The following is a 15,021-nucleotide window of genomic DNA, read 5'->3' as shown; positions in this document are numbered from 1 at the left end:
TGTCCATCAGCAGATGAATGGATAAGAAAGCTGTGGTACATATACACAATGGAGTATTACTCAGCTATTAAAAAGAATGCATTTGAATCAGTTCTAATGAGGTGGATGAAACTGGAGCCTATTATACAGAGTGAAGTCAGCCAGAAAGAAAAACACCAATACAGTATACTAACGCATATATATGGAATTTAGAAAGATGGTAACGATAACCCTGTATGCGAGACAGCAAAAGAGACACAGATGTATAGAACAGTCTTTTGGGCTCTGTGGGAGAGGGCGAGGGTGGGATGATTTGGGAGAATGGCATTGAAACATGTATAGTATCATATGTGAAACGAATCGCCAGTCCAGGTTCAACACAGGATACAGGATGCTAGGGGCTGGTGCACTGGGATGACCCAGAGGGATGGGATGGGGAGGGAGGTGGGGGGTGGTTCAGGATGGGAAATACGTGTGCACCCATGGCTGATTCATGTTGATGTATGGCAAAACCAATACAATATTGTAAAGTAATTAGCCTCCAATTAAAATAAATACATTTATATTAAAAATTTTTTAAATAAAAATAAGAGAGTGCTTGATGCGTACACCACCATGCCTCATGCAATTGTTGTACCTGCCAAATCCTGTAGGCATTCAAGTTTACAAGCTCTGCTCTACTCTGACCTCATTCAGAGAATAAGGTCTTCTCTAGAGTAGTGAAGTGAACTACAAATCTCATTTCCAGAATTCCCTGGTAGTCGAGTGGTTAAGACTCCATGCCTCCAATGCAGAGGGACCAGGGTTAATCTCTGGTAGAGGAACTAATCTCCCATGCCACATGTTGTAGCCAAAAATATAAATATATAAATTAATAATTTTTAAAAAAAAATTTTAACTCATTCTCTTAAAAGTAAAATTTTCATACACAAGGGATCATGAGAACCAGAGGGTATGCACAACTAAACTTAGGCTGTGTACATACAATGCCAACACCTGTGGAGCAAAGGTGAATTCCCACTGTATGCACAAAGTGTCCCTCACCTCCCCCAAAAAGGGGCAAAGGAAGATTCTCAAGTTTTCAGAATAAAGGTACCACTTAGTTTGGCTTGCTGTAGACAGTTTTGACTTGTCCAAATTTTACATATGACTCCCATTTATCCTGAAGACGTGATTGATGAGGAGATATACAAACTGCTTACTATATACATGCAAATAGGTCTACAGATGACACTGGATGAAAACAGAATGGGGAGGAGGGGAGGATGTCTTAAAATTTTGGAAAATGTAGCAGATCAAACAGAAGGAAAGTGACTGAGATTGATTGAGTGATGGCTTGTGACTGAGGTACAGGGGGTACGCTTACTCCAATTTATTCTTACAGCAGCCTAGGAAAGTGATGTTATAACTCTTCCTTTACAAGTAAAGATCCTAGAGCTCAGAGGCATTCAATTGCTTGAAGATGACCTGGCTATTCAATCAGGGACCACACCCAGACGCAAACTGGCGAGCACAGTGGTAACCTTCAGGACCAGATGGCTCATTCTTACTCAGCAGTATTTGTTTCTTAAGTCTGCTTGTCCCCAAAGCCCACCAAGTGCTATTACGAAGACTTTCATAAATGTCATAGTTTGAACAACCTTAACACACAAAATTAATTCCTTTAAGCAGGTTCTTAAACTCAGTTAAGAAAGCTTTGGTCCTTCCTTTTTTATAGCCACCAATTCCTAGTCTGGTGTTACTGTAGGAATTAATAAAAATCTCTTCTCCAAATAAAATTTTCCTTTAGAATTTTTTCAAACATTAGTAGTCAAGGATTTGGCTATATATACAAGCTAAAAGCAGCATGTTTGTTGATGAATAAGAATAATAACTAAAACCAAAATAAAGTAATTCAAAAGTGAGAGCTTTTGAAGAGTCAGGAATTTGATTAAAAATTCACTTGTTTTTTTTTTTTTCTATAATGCAACAGTTCTTTAACCACAAAACAGCTCTTATAATAATGCAGAAGAGTATAGTTCCAAGTAAAACACTCCCCCCATTTTAATCATGGCTATTATTTTTTAAAATGAAAATGGCTGAGGTCATTGTAATCTATTTTAAGGTTTGCATGGGTTAGTGGTATTTTTTTCTTGGCTTTGAGCTCTCCATGTTACCAGCTAAATGTTATAGGTTTTGCTGTGTGCCCTTTCAAATCCCATTCTTTTTAATAATGTTGTCCTTTATACACATAAATTAGAGTGAATTCCACTTTTTTTCCTAACAACTCCAGATGTGGTCCACACTTTCAAGAGGACCAGAACTTGCCTTTTCTTTTTAATTATGAGTGTACTTCTTAGAACAAGTACGTTCCAATCTGCATAAAAATGCTGTGGATGTTCAAATGCTGAGAGATGAGTAAAACCATAGAATTCATGTGGTCCATTTCAGACCCATACTGAAACAGTAGGATAACATGTGTATCTATCCCTTCCAACTTACAGAGACAGACACAGATAAAGAAAAAGTGCTCAGAAAGAAAACTCCATCTGGGCAAAGTTCCACACCTACCAATATTTACGGACTGCGGTAGCCTACAGATAGCCATTTAGGACACATCAGTGAAGCTCTCTGTCTTCTAGGACCCAGCAGGCATAATTATCAAATATATAAAGACAGTACACTTACACAGTCAGGCCTCCCTTTAGATGTGATTAATATCGCACTGACTTTCTGAACTTAGCCTGGTTTTTAGTATAATTCACTACCACATCACACAGAACAGCCCAAGATCCCTCTAAATAGCTCCTCCCCAGCCACACATGAGAGAATGTCTCTGTAAAACATATTGTGAAGATCTGCCTATTAAAAATACTTAAGCTCTGTTTGTTTGTTTATTTTTAAAAAAAAAAAATCAACTTGCAAGGCCAGTGTAATAAGACACTGTGGCTTTTATGGAAGAGGTGAAATAATTTTAAACACAGACACACAATGAGTTTATTTATTTAGAAACTTGTTAAATAGAGTCTGGGAATTCAAATATTCAATGTTGACATTGTACAGAACTGGCCAGGAGCCAGAATCCAGTCTCCAGAGGGACCCATTGGACAAGGAATTCAGGCCTTTCTCTCCTCCCACTTGAGCTAAATAGGTAGAGGCCATTAGTTATACCCACAGCAATATCTGAACCGCACTCAAATAAGCTGCCCTGGCCAGGGCACTTCAAAGGACGGTAAGTGTGTTTAGCTTTTTAGTGCTGAACTAGAGCAATATGTCACACTTTTGAAAGAGTTTTGTAAACAGTTTCTTCCTTATGTAGAAATGTCTCTGAAGTTTCTTGTATGGCATGTAAGCAAAGGTAATTAACAAGGATTACACTTTTTTCATTTACTGGGAAAAAAAAATACCCATCTGTGTGCAAACTGGAGATCTAGGAAGAAGCAGCATGCTGCTTCTCTTCCTTTCTCCCCTCTCTTGTTTGTTCCATTTGTTTGTCTCCTTTTCATTCTCTTCCTCACACTTGTTCTCACTACCCAGACAATTTCCTTGAGAATTCCCTGGTAAATTCAAGAGTGGGAAGGGGAAAATCTAATTTTAGAAAGAGGACCTTGGCAAATGAAGTGGGGAGGAAACTAGTGATTCATATAAAAGAAAAGCAGACCCCACAGATCTTTGTAGAAAGTGCCTAGAGCTGAGACTTTCAGCTCAAGAAGGGTTAACCACCTCTCCAGAAAAATGTGCCCAGCGTCTTTATAGAGTGACTGTCTGCTCCTGCCCCACCTCCCCAGAGCCCCTCTCTCCTCGGTCCCAGGGGGTTAGGAAGGGGCCTGCTTTGCCAGAGAGAGTGAATGGGTAAGTGTCCCTGAACCCCTGAGCTGTGAGAGAGTGTGTGTGTGTGTGTATGTTTGTGCATGTGTGGTACAGGGTCGGTGCAAACAAGGCTCCAAGCGAAGCACCGCGCCAGGCACACAGCATCTCTGATGTTGAAAGGGAAGAAGCTTTGGGCCTGGGAGCTAGCAGCCCAGCAGCTGGGGGAGTGAGGTGCGGAGGGGAGGGTGCTCTGGTGAGCACTACCTCCCTCCTCTCTAGGGCCTCCCCACCTCCACCCCGAAGTCCCACCCGGCCTGGTTTCGAGATGATTGGAGGGGTGGTGGGGGGACGGCAGTGAGCGGACGATGTACCCAGCGCTTGGGAATAGGGCTCTGCCAAGCTCTGAGTACCTTGGGAACACGGTAAGAGCCATTGGCCAGCAGATGACAAGTCAAGTTTCTCCATTTCAGGGCCCGCTTCCAGCAGAGGCAAAAGGAGGATGTGTGGGGAGAGAGGAGACTGGGCCAGGCCCGCCGAGGGCAACAAGTCGGTGCTCCCCTGCCCTCCTGGCCCGGGAGGATGGAGCCAGGAGTCCCCAGCTGTGGCCTTCCTGCCCCAGGCGACGTCTGCAGCCTGGGATAACATGGCCCTAAGTTGCAAAAAAAAATGAAATAAAATAAACTCCCAAACGACAAGATGTTTAAAGGAAAACTGCTTACTGAATTGTTACCCTCAACTTTTAAAAAAGAAGAAAGCAAAAACGTCGGGATGACTCATTAATTTCTATTCGATGAGCGTCCTACGTGTTGAATGTCTGCCTGCTGAGGAGGCCGCGCCCGCCCACGGGTGGTGAGAGGAGGCCTCCGCTCAGAAAGCCAAGAGCTGGGCTACCCTGCAAAAGACACACTCAGGCACACTTACACAGACACACCGCAGCCAATGGCCCCCAGACCTGCGACTCCTCGGCCCCTCACAAATAAAAACCTGAAAAAGGAGCCTTTTATTCCAGCCTTCCAGCCCCTGTAGCTAATGAACCGTCCCCTTCCAGAGTGTTGAAGATGAGTGTGAGGGGAGAATGAAAAGCGTTATTAACCTTCCCCTAAACACAGATTTTTTTTTTTTTTTTTTTTTGGCGAAACACATCGAAATGCTTCGTTCTAAGTGCCAAATGCAATAAAGAAGCCCTAAGCCAGGGTAATGGTCAAGTAATGGTAAATAAACCGCCTTCCTAAACGGGGCCTCCGCAGGGCAAGCGCTTTCTTCCCCCTCCTCAAAAGCAGACTGAAATAAACAAATAAAATGCGTGTTTTAAGCAAAGCTTTGTGTTTTCATCTGAGCTTTTTAAAGGATAAAGGAAAACGCAAGTAGATAGGCATGGGGCAGTGGAGGCTGGAACCTGGGCTTGCGGTTCTTTGCCATCTTATGTACTGGGCTTACTAAAGGGAGGCGTTTAAGCAGGAGAGGAAGAGTCGTCATCTACCTTACCTACTTCAGAGCCTCTTTTTAAACCGAGATCAAGTGTACAAGTAACAAGTGCCCCCCCCCTCCCCCCCGCCCTCCCCTCACCGGGGTCTTGCTAATCGCATCGCCTTCTGGGTCTTTACAAGACTTCTGCGTGGCCCGGTAGCTAAGGGGGGTTATTCGTTGCAACTCGTTCATTGCTGTGATTGAAACCCTGCCGGGTGTCACTTTGGAGAAGTGGGGTGGGGGGGTGGGGGGGTTCCTTCGGTTTTCGGGCCCTAGACGCGCTAGACAGATCCAACTTCACTTCTTTCCCATCACCAGAAGGAAACAGTTGCAACTGGCATTTCTGGCACGGCCCAGGTGCTGTCCTGGCCGCCCAAGAAAACGGCTGGGAAGCCTCACCCGGCTGCCAGAGACTGCTTGGCTTTTAGTTTTCTTTTCTTAAAGGTGGGAATAAAAGCCACCATCTTTAGACAGTACAAATGTCAGTCTTCCTGCTTTTCCCTTATTTTTTTTTAATGTAATGGTTTGTTCCTCCCAAATGATTTGCAACGAATGTATCGGTTTTAACTGTTGTGTAAGAAAAAAACAAGCCCTGTAAGTCGGGAAGTAGGCTGGGCATTCATTCTGAGTTTAACTTCAGAGGTACTTTCAGGGTCTGTGGTCCCTGGTTTGGATCCTTGGAATCCTGTACCTTAGCCAAGATCGCGACAAGACTTGGCCACCAAAGAAATTTACAAAATACATGAAGAATAACAGTCGAGGAAACAACTGTTTCTAAGTGACTTGATTCCACTGCAGTGTTTACTTTTACAACAAAAAGGGTGGTTTTGTTTTTTAAAGTATGCTGGTCACACTGCCTCTTCCTAACCCAGAAAAAGAAAGAAACCCGGTGCAGACACAGCCACGAAGTTTTCGCTGGCTTCACAGCAGGGGTCAGCGAGTATCTCCGCCCTGCGCTCGGAAACTCACGCACTACGCGGGGAAGGAAATACCGCTTCAAGATACAAAAAATTCTCAGTTTTAATATGATTTCCTTCGTTACCCAGATTAGAACCGAAGAACTGCACAAAGCAGCGCTGCTGTCCGAAAGGCAGCCGTGTTGGCAACAGCTGGAGCAGCGCCAGCGGGAACCTGAGGCTTAGCAAGAAAAGTTTGTGAGAGTTCGCATCTAGTTATCAGAAAGCCGCAGCGGCATCCTTAGAAAAACACTAGAGACAAAATGAACGGGTCTCCCACTGGATGAATGACAAGTATCCTCAGATAGGAAACCAGACTCTGTTTCTGGATGTTGAGTGGTCTGTGCGTGAGGGAATGTTTGAATTCGGCAGCGAACAACTTGGTAATTAAAATAGTTGAAAAAGTTGCCCAAGAAAATCCGAAGGGTTTTGTGTTCTGCTTTCACTTCGGCGGATACCAGGCAATGAGGCGCGCGAAGGGTTCGGCTTTCATTTCACAACTTAGGCAGAGTTGAAATCGGCTCTCAACCCCCCGCTTCGTCCCCGCAACCACACACACACACACACACACACACACACACACACACCCCTAACCCTCAGTCGGAATTGAAGCCCACAGGCCTCCAAGCATGTATGTACATTTATTCCTTCTCCGATGAAAATAAAGACATCGGCCCCATTAAACGCAAACAGGAAAAACAGGAGTTCCACAGGCGCGCTTTGACACTGTCGCAGCTAAGTGAAATGAACAATATCCAAAAGAGAAATAGATGGACTGATGGCCCAAGGACTCCTATATATAGGTTGATCCCTGAGACCAGAGCGAAAGGAAACGTATTTGGGCGAGAGGGAGTGCTTGGGTGAGAACTGGAAGAAGCACTGGAAAGGCGCCTAAGATGACAGCATCTCGCTGGGCTAGACCGCGGACTCTCACCACCAAAGAAACCCAACCGAGGTGCCGCTGCCTTCCGCGCGGCTGCGGCGGGGACACCAAAGGCGGGAAGGCTCGGGGCGTTACTTGGCTTTAATATGCAGGGGTGGGGGAGACTAGGGGTTCACTTGGGAGAAGCATCCCACCCACCACCCTATCTCTACGTTCTCTGATCCACACGCAAAACAATTAAGAGAATTATGTTTTCAGCGAGCGGGAGAGCGAACGACGGCCTGTGCTTTGCCGAGGCTGCTGCAGCCCCGCGTGCTGACACCTTGCGGAGGAGCGCTTTGAACTGCCCCGGATCGCTCCTGGACTCGGCACCGCCGGGTCCCCTTAGACTCGACATAGAAGCATTTGGACAAATCCAGTCCCGTAGCTTATACTCCCGGCTGATGCTACCGATTTCTCGGACAGTGTCGGCTCGGCGGGCAATGCCGGCCGAAGCCACCCAACACTTCGGCGAGAAGCATGGGGGATGGGAGTCCCGTCGCCCCTACCCCGAACTCAATCGCCCTCTTCCCGCGTGACCAAGGCCGCTCCACGCCGGGCAGGCAGGGGGCGCCGGGGAGGGTTAGTGACCCAAGACCTCGGCTGCGTCCAGAAACAGCGCGGGAGGCTCCGCCGCGCCCTCTCCGAGACCAGTGTCCCCGCAGCCCGCCCCCTGGGGGTCACTCGGCGCCCTGCCAGCCTGGAGCTCGCGGGCCGGAGCGCGCCCTTTCGGCCTCCTGCTCCTCGGCGGCTGTCGCCGCTGGCTGCGCGCCCTCTAGTCCGCGCTCTCCAGGCGCTCGCGGGGCCTCTTCTCTCCCCACCTGCCCGCGGCTCCGCGGAGCTGGTAGCTCGGCTCTGCCCGCGCCGTCCCCCGCCCCCCGCCCCCCCCCCCCCCCCGCCACCACACACACACACACACACACACACACCCGGACTACAGCCTCCACCCTCGTCTCCCCCACTCCCCACCCCAATCCTCCCGCCGCGCCGCGCACGCTGGAGAACACGGCAGAGCGCACAGCGCCCACTACCGCAACAGCCGCTCGGCGCAGCCCGCCAGCCCGCGCAACTTCCAGCGGCCGCCTCGCAACTTTTCCCAACTCCACCACGGCTGCCCGCCGCCGCCGCTGCCACTGTAGCTCCCTCCGAGCCTTCCACCCACCCCAAACCCCAGAAACAAACCGAGGCGCGAAAAGGCTCTTTTCCCCAGCCCGCCCCCCCTCCCCGATCCCCCGCTCCCCCTCCCACACCCGGGACTAGCTGGTTGGCCAGAGGCAACTCTCCTCCGCCTGGGGGGAAGGGGAGGGGAGGGGGAGACTTTCGCATCTCCTCTCCCCCCCCCCCACCCCACCCACCCCACCCCTTCCCGCTCGCTCTCGCTCTCTCTCCTCCCTCCCACCCAGGTCTTTGCTGCCCCCACCCCCACCCCCACCCCGGGGTTGCCACAGCTGGTCCGCGCACTAGGCTCGAGGGTTGCCCCGGCTCCTCTGGCGCCCAAACAAGGAGCTGGAGCGCGGGCGGCCGGCGCGGAGGCTGGACTGGCAGGTTGCTGGAGCTGTTCTGCGCCTGCCCTCCAACCGGGGCCCCGGCGCGAGAGGCAGCCCCGCTCTCCCTCCCGGAGCGCAGTAGACAGATATGCAAGATGGCAGAGGAGGGGGAAATCCAATAGAAAAGGGATATTGCACCTACTTGTGGCCAGTTTCCTTGCCCTGCCTTTGGATCTCATGCTGTGCCCAGTCCTGCAGCCGCTGGTGTGTGGTTGGGGTTTTTTTTTCTTGGATCTTTTCCTTCTTTTGCTCTCCCTCTCGCTCCCTCCCTCTCCTCTCTCTCTCTCCCTCTCCCTCTCTCTCTCTTACACACACACACACACACACACACACACTCTCTCTCTCTCTCTCTTACACACACTCACTCTCTGTCTTTCCCTCTTTCACTCTCTCTCCCTCCCTCTCTCCCTTTCTCTCAATCCACACTCGCTATCTCTCCAGCATTGTCAGTTTGGACACCTTCGCACATGCGCGCTAGACGCCCCTCCAACATCTCAGCGCCGCCAAAAAAAGTTTGGAGCGATTTATCACTTTGATTTGGAGATCTTGTCAGATGGCAATCGCCGAGGAGGCGGAGAAAGGGAGCCATGGGGAGGGCGGCGGGGGGCGGGGAACGAGCGCAGGGAGTCGGAGGGGAGCAGACACCTCGCCCAGAAAAAAAAAAAAAAAAAGGAACGAAAAGACTCGGGCAAAGGATTGATTTCGTGTTGGAATCACCAATAAGCCTGTATCATTACTATTATTGTTTTCCCCACCATAAATTGCAGGACATTTTCTGTACGGTCCTTGGGGGAAAGCAAGGAGTAGGGGGAGGGGAGGGGACTTTTAAAAATCTTTCCCACACTAAAGAACTAGAAGGACCGGACTCTCGGCGAGCGATCCAGGAGAAAGTGAGAATCATCCTGAACTTCGGGAAATCTGCTGCGGCTACTACTGCTACTGAAGCTATTGCGGCTTCTGCTTTCAGAGCTGAAAGCAGAATAAATAACTGCTCCTTCCTTGATTTTAGGTGTAATGCTAATACTTCCTGCCATCCTTGGAACAAGTCAGTTGGTTGGTCTATTCTCACCAAGTAATAATGATCACCCTTGATTCCCAGGTCCGGGAACCTTGGGCATTTGACATCCAAGACCTTCTTTTTGCCTTCCCTGAGGTCGGCTGTCACCTTCCGGCCTCCCCCACCGCTGCCCCTGTCGCCTCCTGCTGCAGCTCAGCCTCTCTGCCATTTCACTCATTCGCTTAAACCCACGACCTCCCGGGTCATAAGGAAGAGGTAGGAGAGAGAATCCCCCATCACCACCACTTTTTTAAAAATACATTATTGAAAATTTGCTTTAATTACAGGATTTACCAAAGAAGTGGGCAAGCAGAAATGAGGACCTCTTAAAGGAGCTAGCTGTGTTTAAGGTATGAATAAATCCGAGTAAGTGCGGATTTTCTTTTGGTACAACCTCCTTACCTTAGTTTTGTTCAATACCTTCCATGAGCTATTTATGTCCTCATTAATATCTGTTGCAAATCCTACCAGACACCGTAAAAGAAAATCAGTTTTTTTCTCTGTGCTACAGTGATACATCCTTGATGTTCAAGTTAAAGGAAAGAGAAAAGAATAGCAGGTTCTGGGCGTGAGTTTAAGGAAGGGTAGGGGAAGGAAGATAACCAAGAATACCCAATTGTACCTGTTGTTATTTATTGTCAAAACTAGGAACAGATAGCAAGGTTCAACCCCAAATGGGACTATCCATCAGTGGCTTGCAAATATCTTTATTCCAGAAAATTGAAATTTGAAAGATTCAGCTTGGCAAGGATGCCCATCACTTCTCTTTCTCCAGAGCTGTGTAATTCTGGGAGCATTTGGCTGTAAGTACAGGTCCCTGGAGAATCAAGCTACAAGACCCAAGGGAGACAGATGTGTAATGTTGAAATGTGAGGTAGAGGAGGGGGGGGATGGAACAGGGTGATGAAAAAATTACACAGAGTAGGAGTAAAACAGTTTCCAAAAGAGAAGAACTCTGGTGCCCACACACATGGGCACAAGAGAACTCTATCATCCCCTCTGAAGTAAAGAGGCAAGTTTTGGTGGGGGTGTTTCCATTCCTTCTACAGTTCCTATTGCCCTCTGCATACAGGTGGTGTGCTCATACATTTGGCCGGTGCAAAATGACCAGGCACTTCAGCATTCTGAATGTCAATGCCGGAAGTCTATGACTGAGTTCACTAGGTTCCCTCAGTTTACATGAAGGCAAGCCTTCCCACCAAACAGAAAAGGTCCTCAGAGAAATGGGAGTTGAGAGCTTTCACCAAAGAAAGTAAAATCTCTAGGGAGAGAAACGCACTAGACTGACTGGCAAGAAGTTCATAGAAACTGCTTCTGATCCGTTTAAAGGACTCTATGGGGACCCTCACCTAGGCCAGAGGATAGAGAGGCAGTCCAGAGGACCAAGCCCCTCCCAGCTATCCAAACCTAAAGGTCTTTGACCTTCAGGAAGGGTGGTAGAATCCACTAAGGACGTAAGAGCGCCTGGACAGGAGGAGGCTCTGCCTGAGAGGTTTCATTTCACCTTCTCACTCTGGGGAACTTAAAAAATAAATAAAAGAAGTTAACATTGCCCCCTTGTACTATTCTACTTAATTCCTTTTATCTCATGCCCAGGGTGGGGGTGGAGGTCTATATTTGGGTCCTGTTGCAGAAAGGGGGTTAAGAGGAGTGATGGGCAATTTTATAGAAAATGAAGGGACCATGGAATCAAACCCAAGTAAAAACAAGACCCACATGTGAAGCTGCAGTCGTTGTTTCTGCTGAAAAATTATAAACCACAGTGGTGGACCAGGGGTTGGGGTGGGGGCTGTGAGAATTGGGTGGGATACGGAAAACTAAAGAAAATCAAAACTGATTTCCCCCCAACTTTAGAGATCTCTGTCCTGAAAGCCTTTCTAGAGGGCAGGGGGTATGGGGAGTGAGGCGCAGCCAGGGCACACTCCCCTCCCTGGTTTTTCAAATCCCTGGGGTCAGTGGCTTCAGCGAATGGGTCTTCAGCCTGGTCTTTCCAAGAGTTTCCGACAGGAGCAAAGCCAACATATTCTAACTGAAAAAATAAACACAAACTCCTCTGTGCCCTTGGGCCAAAGCACTGTGAAAAGATCAGGCATCATACTTGTGGTTGTTGTTTAATAAAAGTACTCACAGAACCATCGCTTTTGTTTTCAAACCTGAAAACTGGGTTTCTTTTCTTTTTTTTTTTATTTCTTTCTTTTATCATGTGCTTTCTGCCCTGAGTGTTAATAAAAGAACTAACGTGCTAGTTCAAGTGTGTTTAACCTGATGGAGCAAATGCCAGCAGCCGCGGACCGCGCTCACCGCCTGCAGCGCCACTACCTCTGAGCGCCAACCCCGGCGGGTTCCCACTCCCCAGTACCCGAACCCCGTCAGGTCCACCTGTCCCAAGTCTCAGCCGTGAGACCCAACAGGTGACTTTCTGTTCAGCGGCCCCTGAGGTTCCCGACACCCTTTGACGTCCCGTCTAAGCTGTCGCTGGCCCAAGAGAAAAGAGGCCTCCAACAAGTTGTCGGAGCTGCAGTCGCTGCCTGCATCCGCACCGTCCGCCTTTCCCTCTCCTCCTGAAATTCGTTTCCTTAAGGGGCAGCAGACTGGGTCCCACGTTTTCTTGCGTTTCCTCCCACGGAAACGGGCATCCTGGAAACAGTGCGTCCTTGGAAAGTCGATGAGTTTACGGGCTGTTTGGATTTGCTTGTTTTATTACTGTCGGTTTTTTTTTCTTCCGGATTTTTTTTCTATAACAGAAGCAGAGAACACGAGCTGGGAGTTGGAGGAAAGATGGGTCGTTGAAGAAGAGAACGGGACAAGCATATCTCTTTTCCAGCTATGTTTCTTTAGTAATGCTAGAAACAGCAAAGAACCGATTTTCAATAAATTACATGCAACAGGAAATCTTCCTTTCCTCGCATTATAATTGAACCAGCCCCACGGTATCTTTGAAAAAAAGTTTGAATTCTTTAAGGAGGTATTTCTTGGCCTATTGTCTTTGTGCAGTGAACTTTACATCTTGCTATTCAATCACAACCTATATTCTGCTGGCTACCAGCAAGATTAATTTAATCATTGTAATGCAATTATTAATACTGTTTACCCAACGCTGGGTTTCAGGTTGGCTGTTAAGAAATTAAACTCTCGCTGGGTGACCAGAGCTAGGCAGGGGTTTCTTCATGTTGAAATGAAACAGTCCTCTTTATTTAGTCTCAGAGCTCGAGCTTTCGGCCACCAGCTCAATTAGCCAAAATGGAAACAATTTTCATTCATTGCAATAACTCACTGTTCTTGAGATCGCTTTCAAAATATACACTTTATTATTATACGCTGACCTCCGTGGCGTGGAGTGGCAATAAAAGAAAGAGGCAGTGAGATCTATCTAGCCCCCTTCGGCTATAATTATTAGAAATTAATTGGGTTCAGGACCCTAGGTAGTCTAGCTAAATTAATAGCTTGTCTAGTGGTTAAAATCCGAATTTTTAGTCCACGGGAGAGAAAGAGAGAGAGCCACAGACATGAAATGCAGACCCAAGGGACGCCTGAGTTTACTTGCAAGACGCTCATCTATTAAATAGTGTCCAGAATACATTTGAGTTGGGGAGAGGGGCCCGGAGTTGGAGGGGGCGGGAGCCAGAAGAAAGAAAGGAGCGAGATGGGGAGGGTGGCTACGACTGAGCAAAAGGTCTCGAGTTGATTTTATTCGATTTTTCTTGTGTGCATTGTTTTCGGGAGGGGTTGCATTTAGGGGTTAAAATAAAAAATAAAGATCCCGTGTACTCGGAGCTGTCGTGCCGGAGTAAAAGTGAAAAGGGAGCCTTAGGCAAAAGGAAATTACTGCGAGCCCGCGTGACCTTTCAGGGAGGTAATCAATCAAGTGATCAACAGGGATATTTATCATCGCTATATAGGACTACTTCGCCTTGCACGGGCGGGGGTGGGGTGGCGAGAGGAGGGTGGAGACGCGCGCACACACACACACACACACACACACACAATCACAAAAGTTTGGACAAACCCGATTAAGTCTCAAGACAGAGAACGTAGGCTTTAATAGATGTTAAGATTGTCCCTTTAGTCTGGGAGAAACACAGCCTCATACACCCACGCAGGGGGAAACGCGCACATCCCCGCTGCAGTGGCTGTGTGAAGGTGTTAAGTTGAAAGCGTCCACTGAGCTTTGCCCAGAAAGGAAAGCTCTCGGTGATTAGAGCGCTGGAAGGGCAGGCGAGGCGCGGGGCTAGCTTGGTTTCATTGACCTGCGGGAGAAGGGACGCCACGGGCCGCAGGGGGCGCGGGAGGCGGGTACCCCTCTCCGAGGCGCACGGACTCCGGGTCAAAGCACCCAGGCAGCCTCCTCTTCCTGCGAAATCCTCGCGCTGCCCCAGGGAGAGAGGGGGGTGGCGCGCTCGGGGCCAGCCGGCTCCGGCGAGCACGCGCTGCGGGACTTCGGCGGCCGCGCGTTTTCTGCCCAGTTGTTACCTTCTCTACCTTGTAAAACTCGCCGTTTTGTAAATTGCGTTTTCGGTCCTGAATTTCTTAGCAAATCGTTAGATTTTACAATCCTGCTCCTACTCTCTGGTCGTTCAACACCCCCTCCCCAATGTCAGAAGTGTACGTAAGGGAAGAGGGGGCGCGAGGTGGCTGACTTTTCTATAATGATAATGATATTAAATAGTATACTTCAAATCTAGGCTCCCAAGGCCCTTGCCCAGCTCGGGGATTGTAATCAGCAGTTCTTGCGAGAGAAGGTCGGGCTGATTACTGGCCCTCGAGGCTGAGAACTATTTCCCGACGGGTTTATGAAACACAGGTTGGGGTGATGCGCGCCACCTCCCAGGTAGCTTGCCGCCGCTCCCGCGGTGTGGGAATGTGGGGCCGCGCCAGGGCCCCGCTGGTTGGCACCAGATGCTGAGCTCGCGCTCCCCCGCCCGTCGCTCCCGCCGCCCTCTCCGGGATCGCAACGGCCTGATCCCGCACAGCCTTAGTCTGCGGCGCCCCCGCCTGGCTTCCCCGGCCGCCGCAGCTCCGGGTGCGCCCGCTGCGTCGGACTCCAGCTGTGCACAGTAGCCGCCAGGGTGTGGGGGTGGGAAACAGCTGGAGCGCCCCGGGGAAGCGTGTGTTGGGGTGGAAAGAAACCCAGCAAGGAGGATTATGAGGCGATCAACTCCTGGAGTTGCTACTGGTTTAGGATCAGGAGGAGCAGCTTCGGGGGGCACAAAATCTCTGCCCTTGGAACAGGAGCTCCGGAGAGAAACCAGAGTACTGGAACGCGATGCCCCGGAGAAGTTTGCAACTCCTTAGGTCCCTTCTGAA

General features: G+C 49.1%; 1 protein-coding gene and 1 long non-coding RNA gene across 7 annotated transcripts in view; one reads left to right on the top strand and one right to left on the bottom strand.

Moving 5' to 3' along the window:
- Positions 1-9,224, bottom strand: part of MECOM (MDS1 and EVI1 complex locus) — a 636,593-nt gene extending 627,369 nt beyond the window's left edge. For 3 of the 6 annotated variants that reach the window (XM_025285825.3, XM_025285767.3, XM_025285863.3), the window contains exon 1: positions 8,803-9,222. In XM_025285825.3, coding sequence (XP_025141610.2) covers positions 8,803-8,839 — 37 coding nt within the window. In that variant the 5' untranslated portion in view covers positions 8,840-9,222. Of the gene's footprint in view, positions 1-8,802 lie in introns of all 6 variants that reach the window. The other 3 variants (XM_025285956.3, XM_025285723.3, XM_025286280.3) reach the window with 3 other exon arrangements.
- Positions 8,706-12,449, top strand: LOC102408177. The gene is made up of 4 exons (XR_003109595.2): positions 8,706-8,864; positions 9,760-9,933; positions 10,005-10,067; positions 10,434-12,449. It is a non-coding gene; the product is annotated as an uncharacterized LOC102408177 (long non-coding RNA).
- Positions 12,450-15,021: the final 2,572 nt, after the last annotated feature.

This window comes from Bubalus bubalis, chromosome 1 (assembly GCF_019923935.1).
Source record: "Bubalus bubalis isolate 160015118507 breed Murrah chromosome 1, NDDB_SH_1, whole genome shotgun sequence".
Taxonomy (NCBI): domain Eukaryota; kingdom Metazoa; phylum Chordata; class Mammalia; order Artiodactyla; family Bovidae; genus Bubalus; species Bubalus bubalis.
The sequence above is the reverse complement of the archived record's forward strand: the minus strand, read 5'-3'. Positions and strand labels throughout refer to the sequence as shown.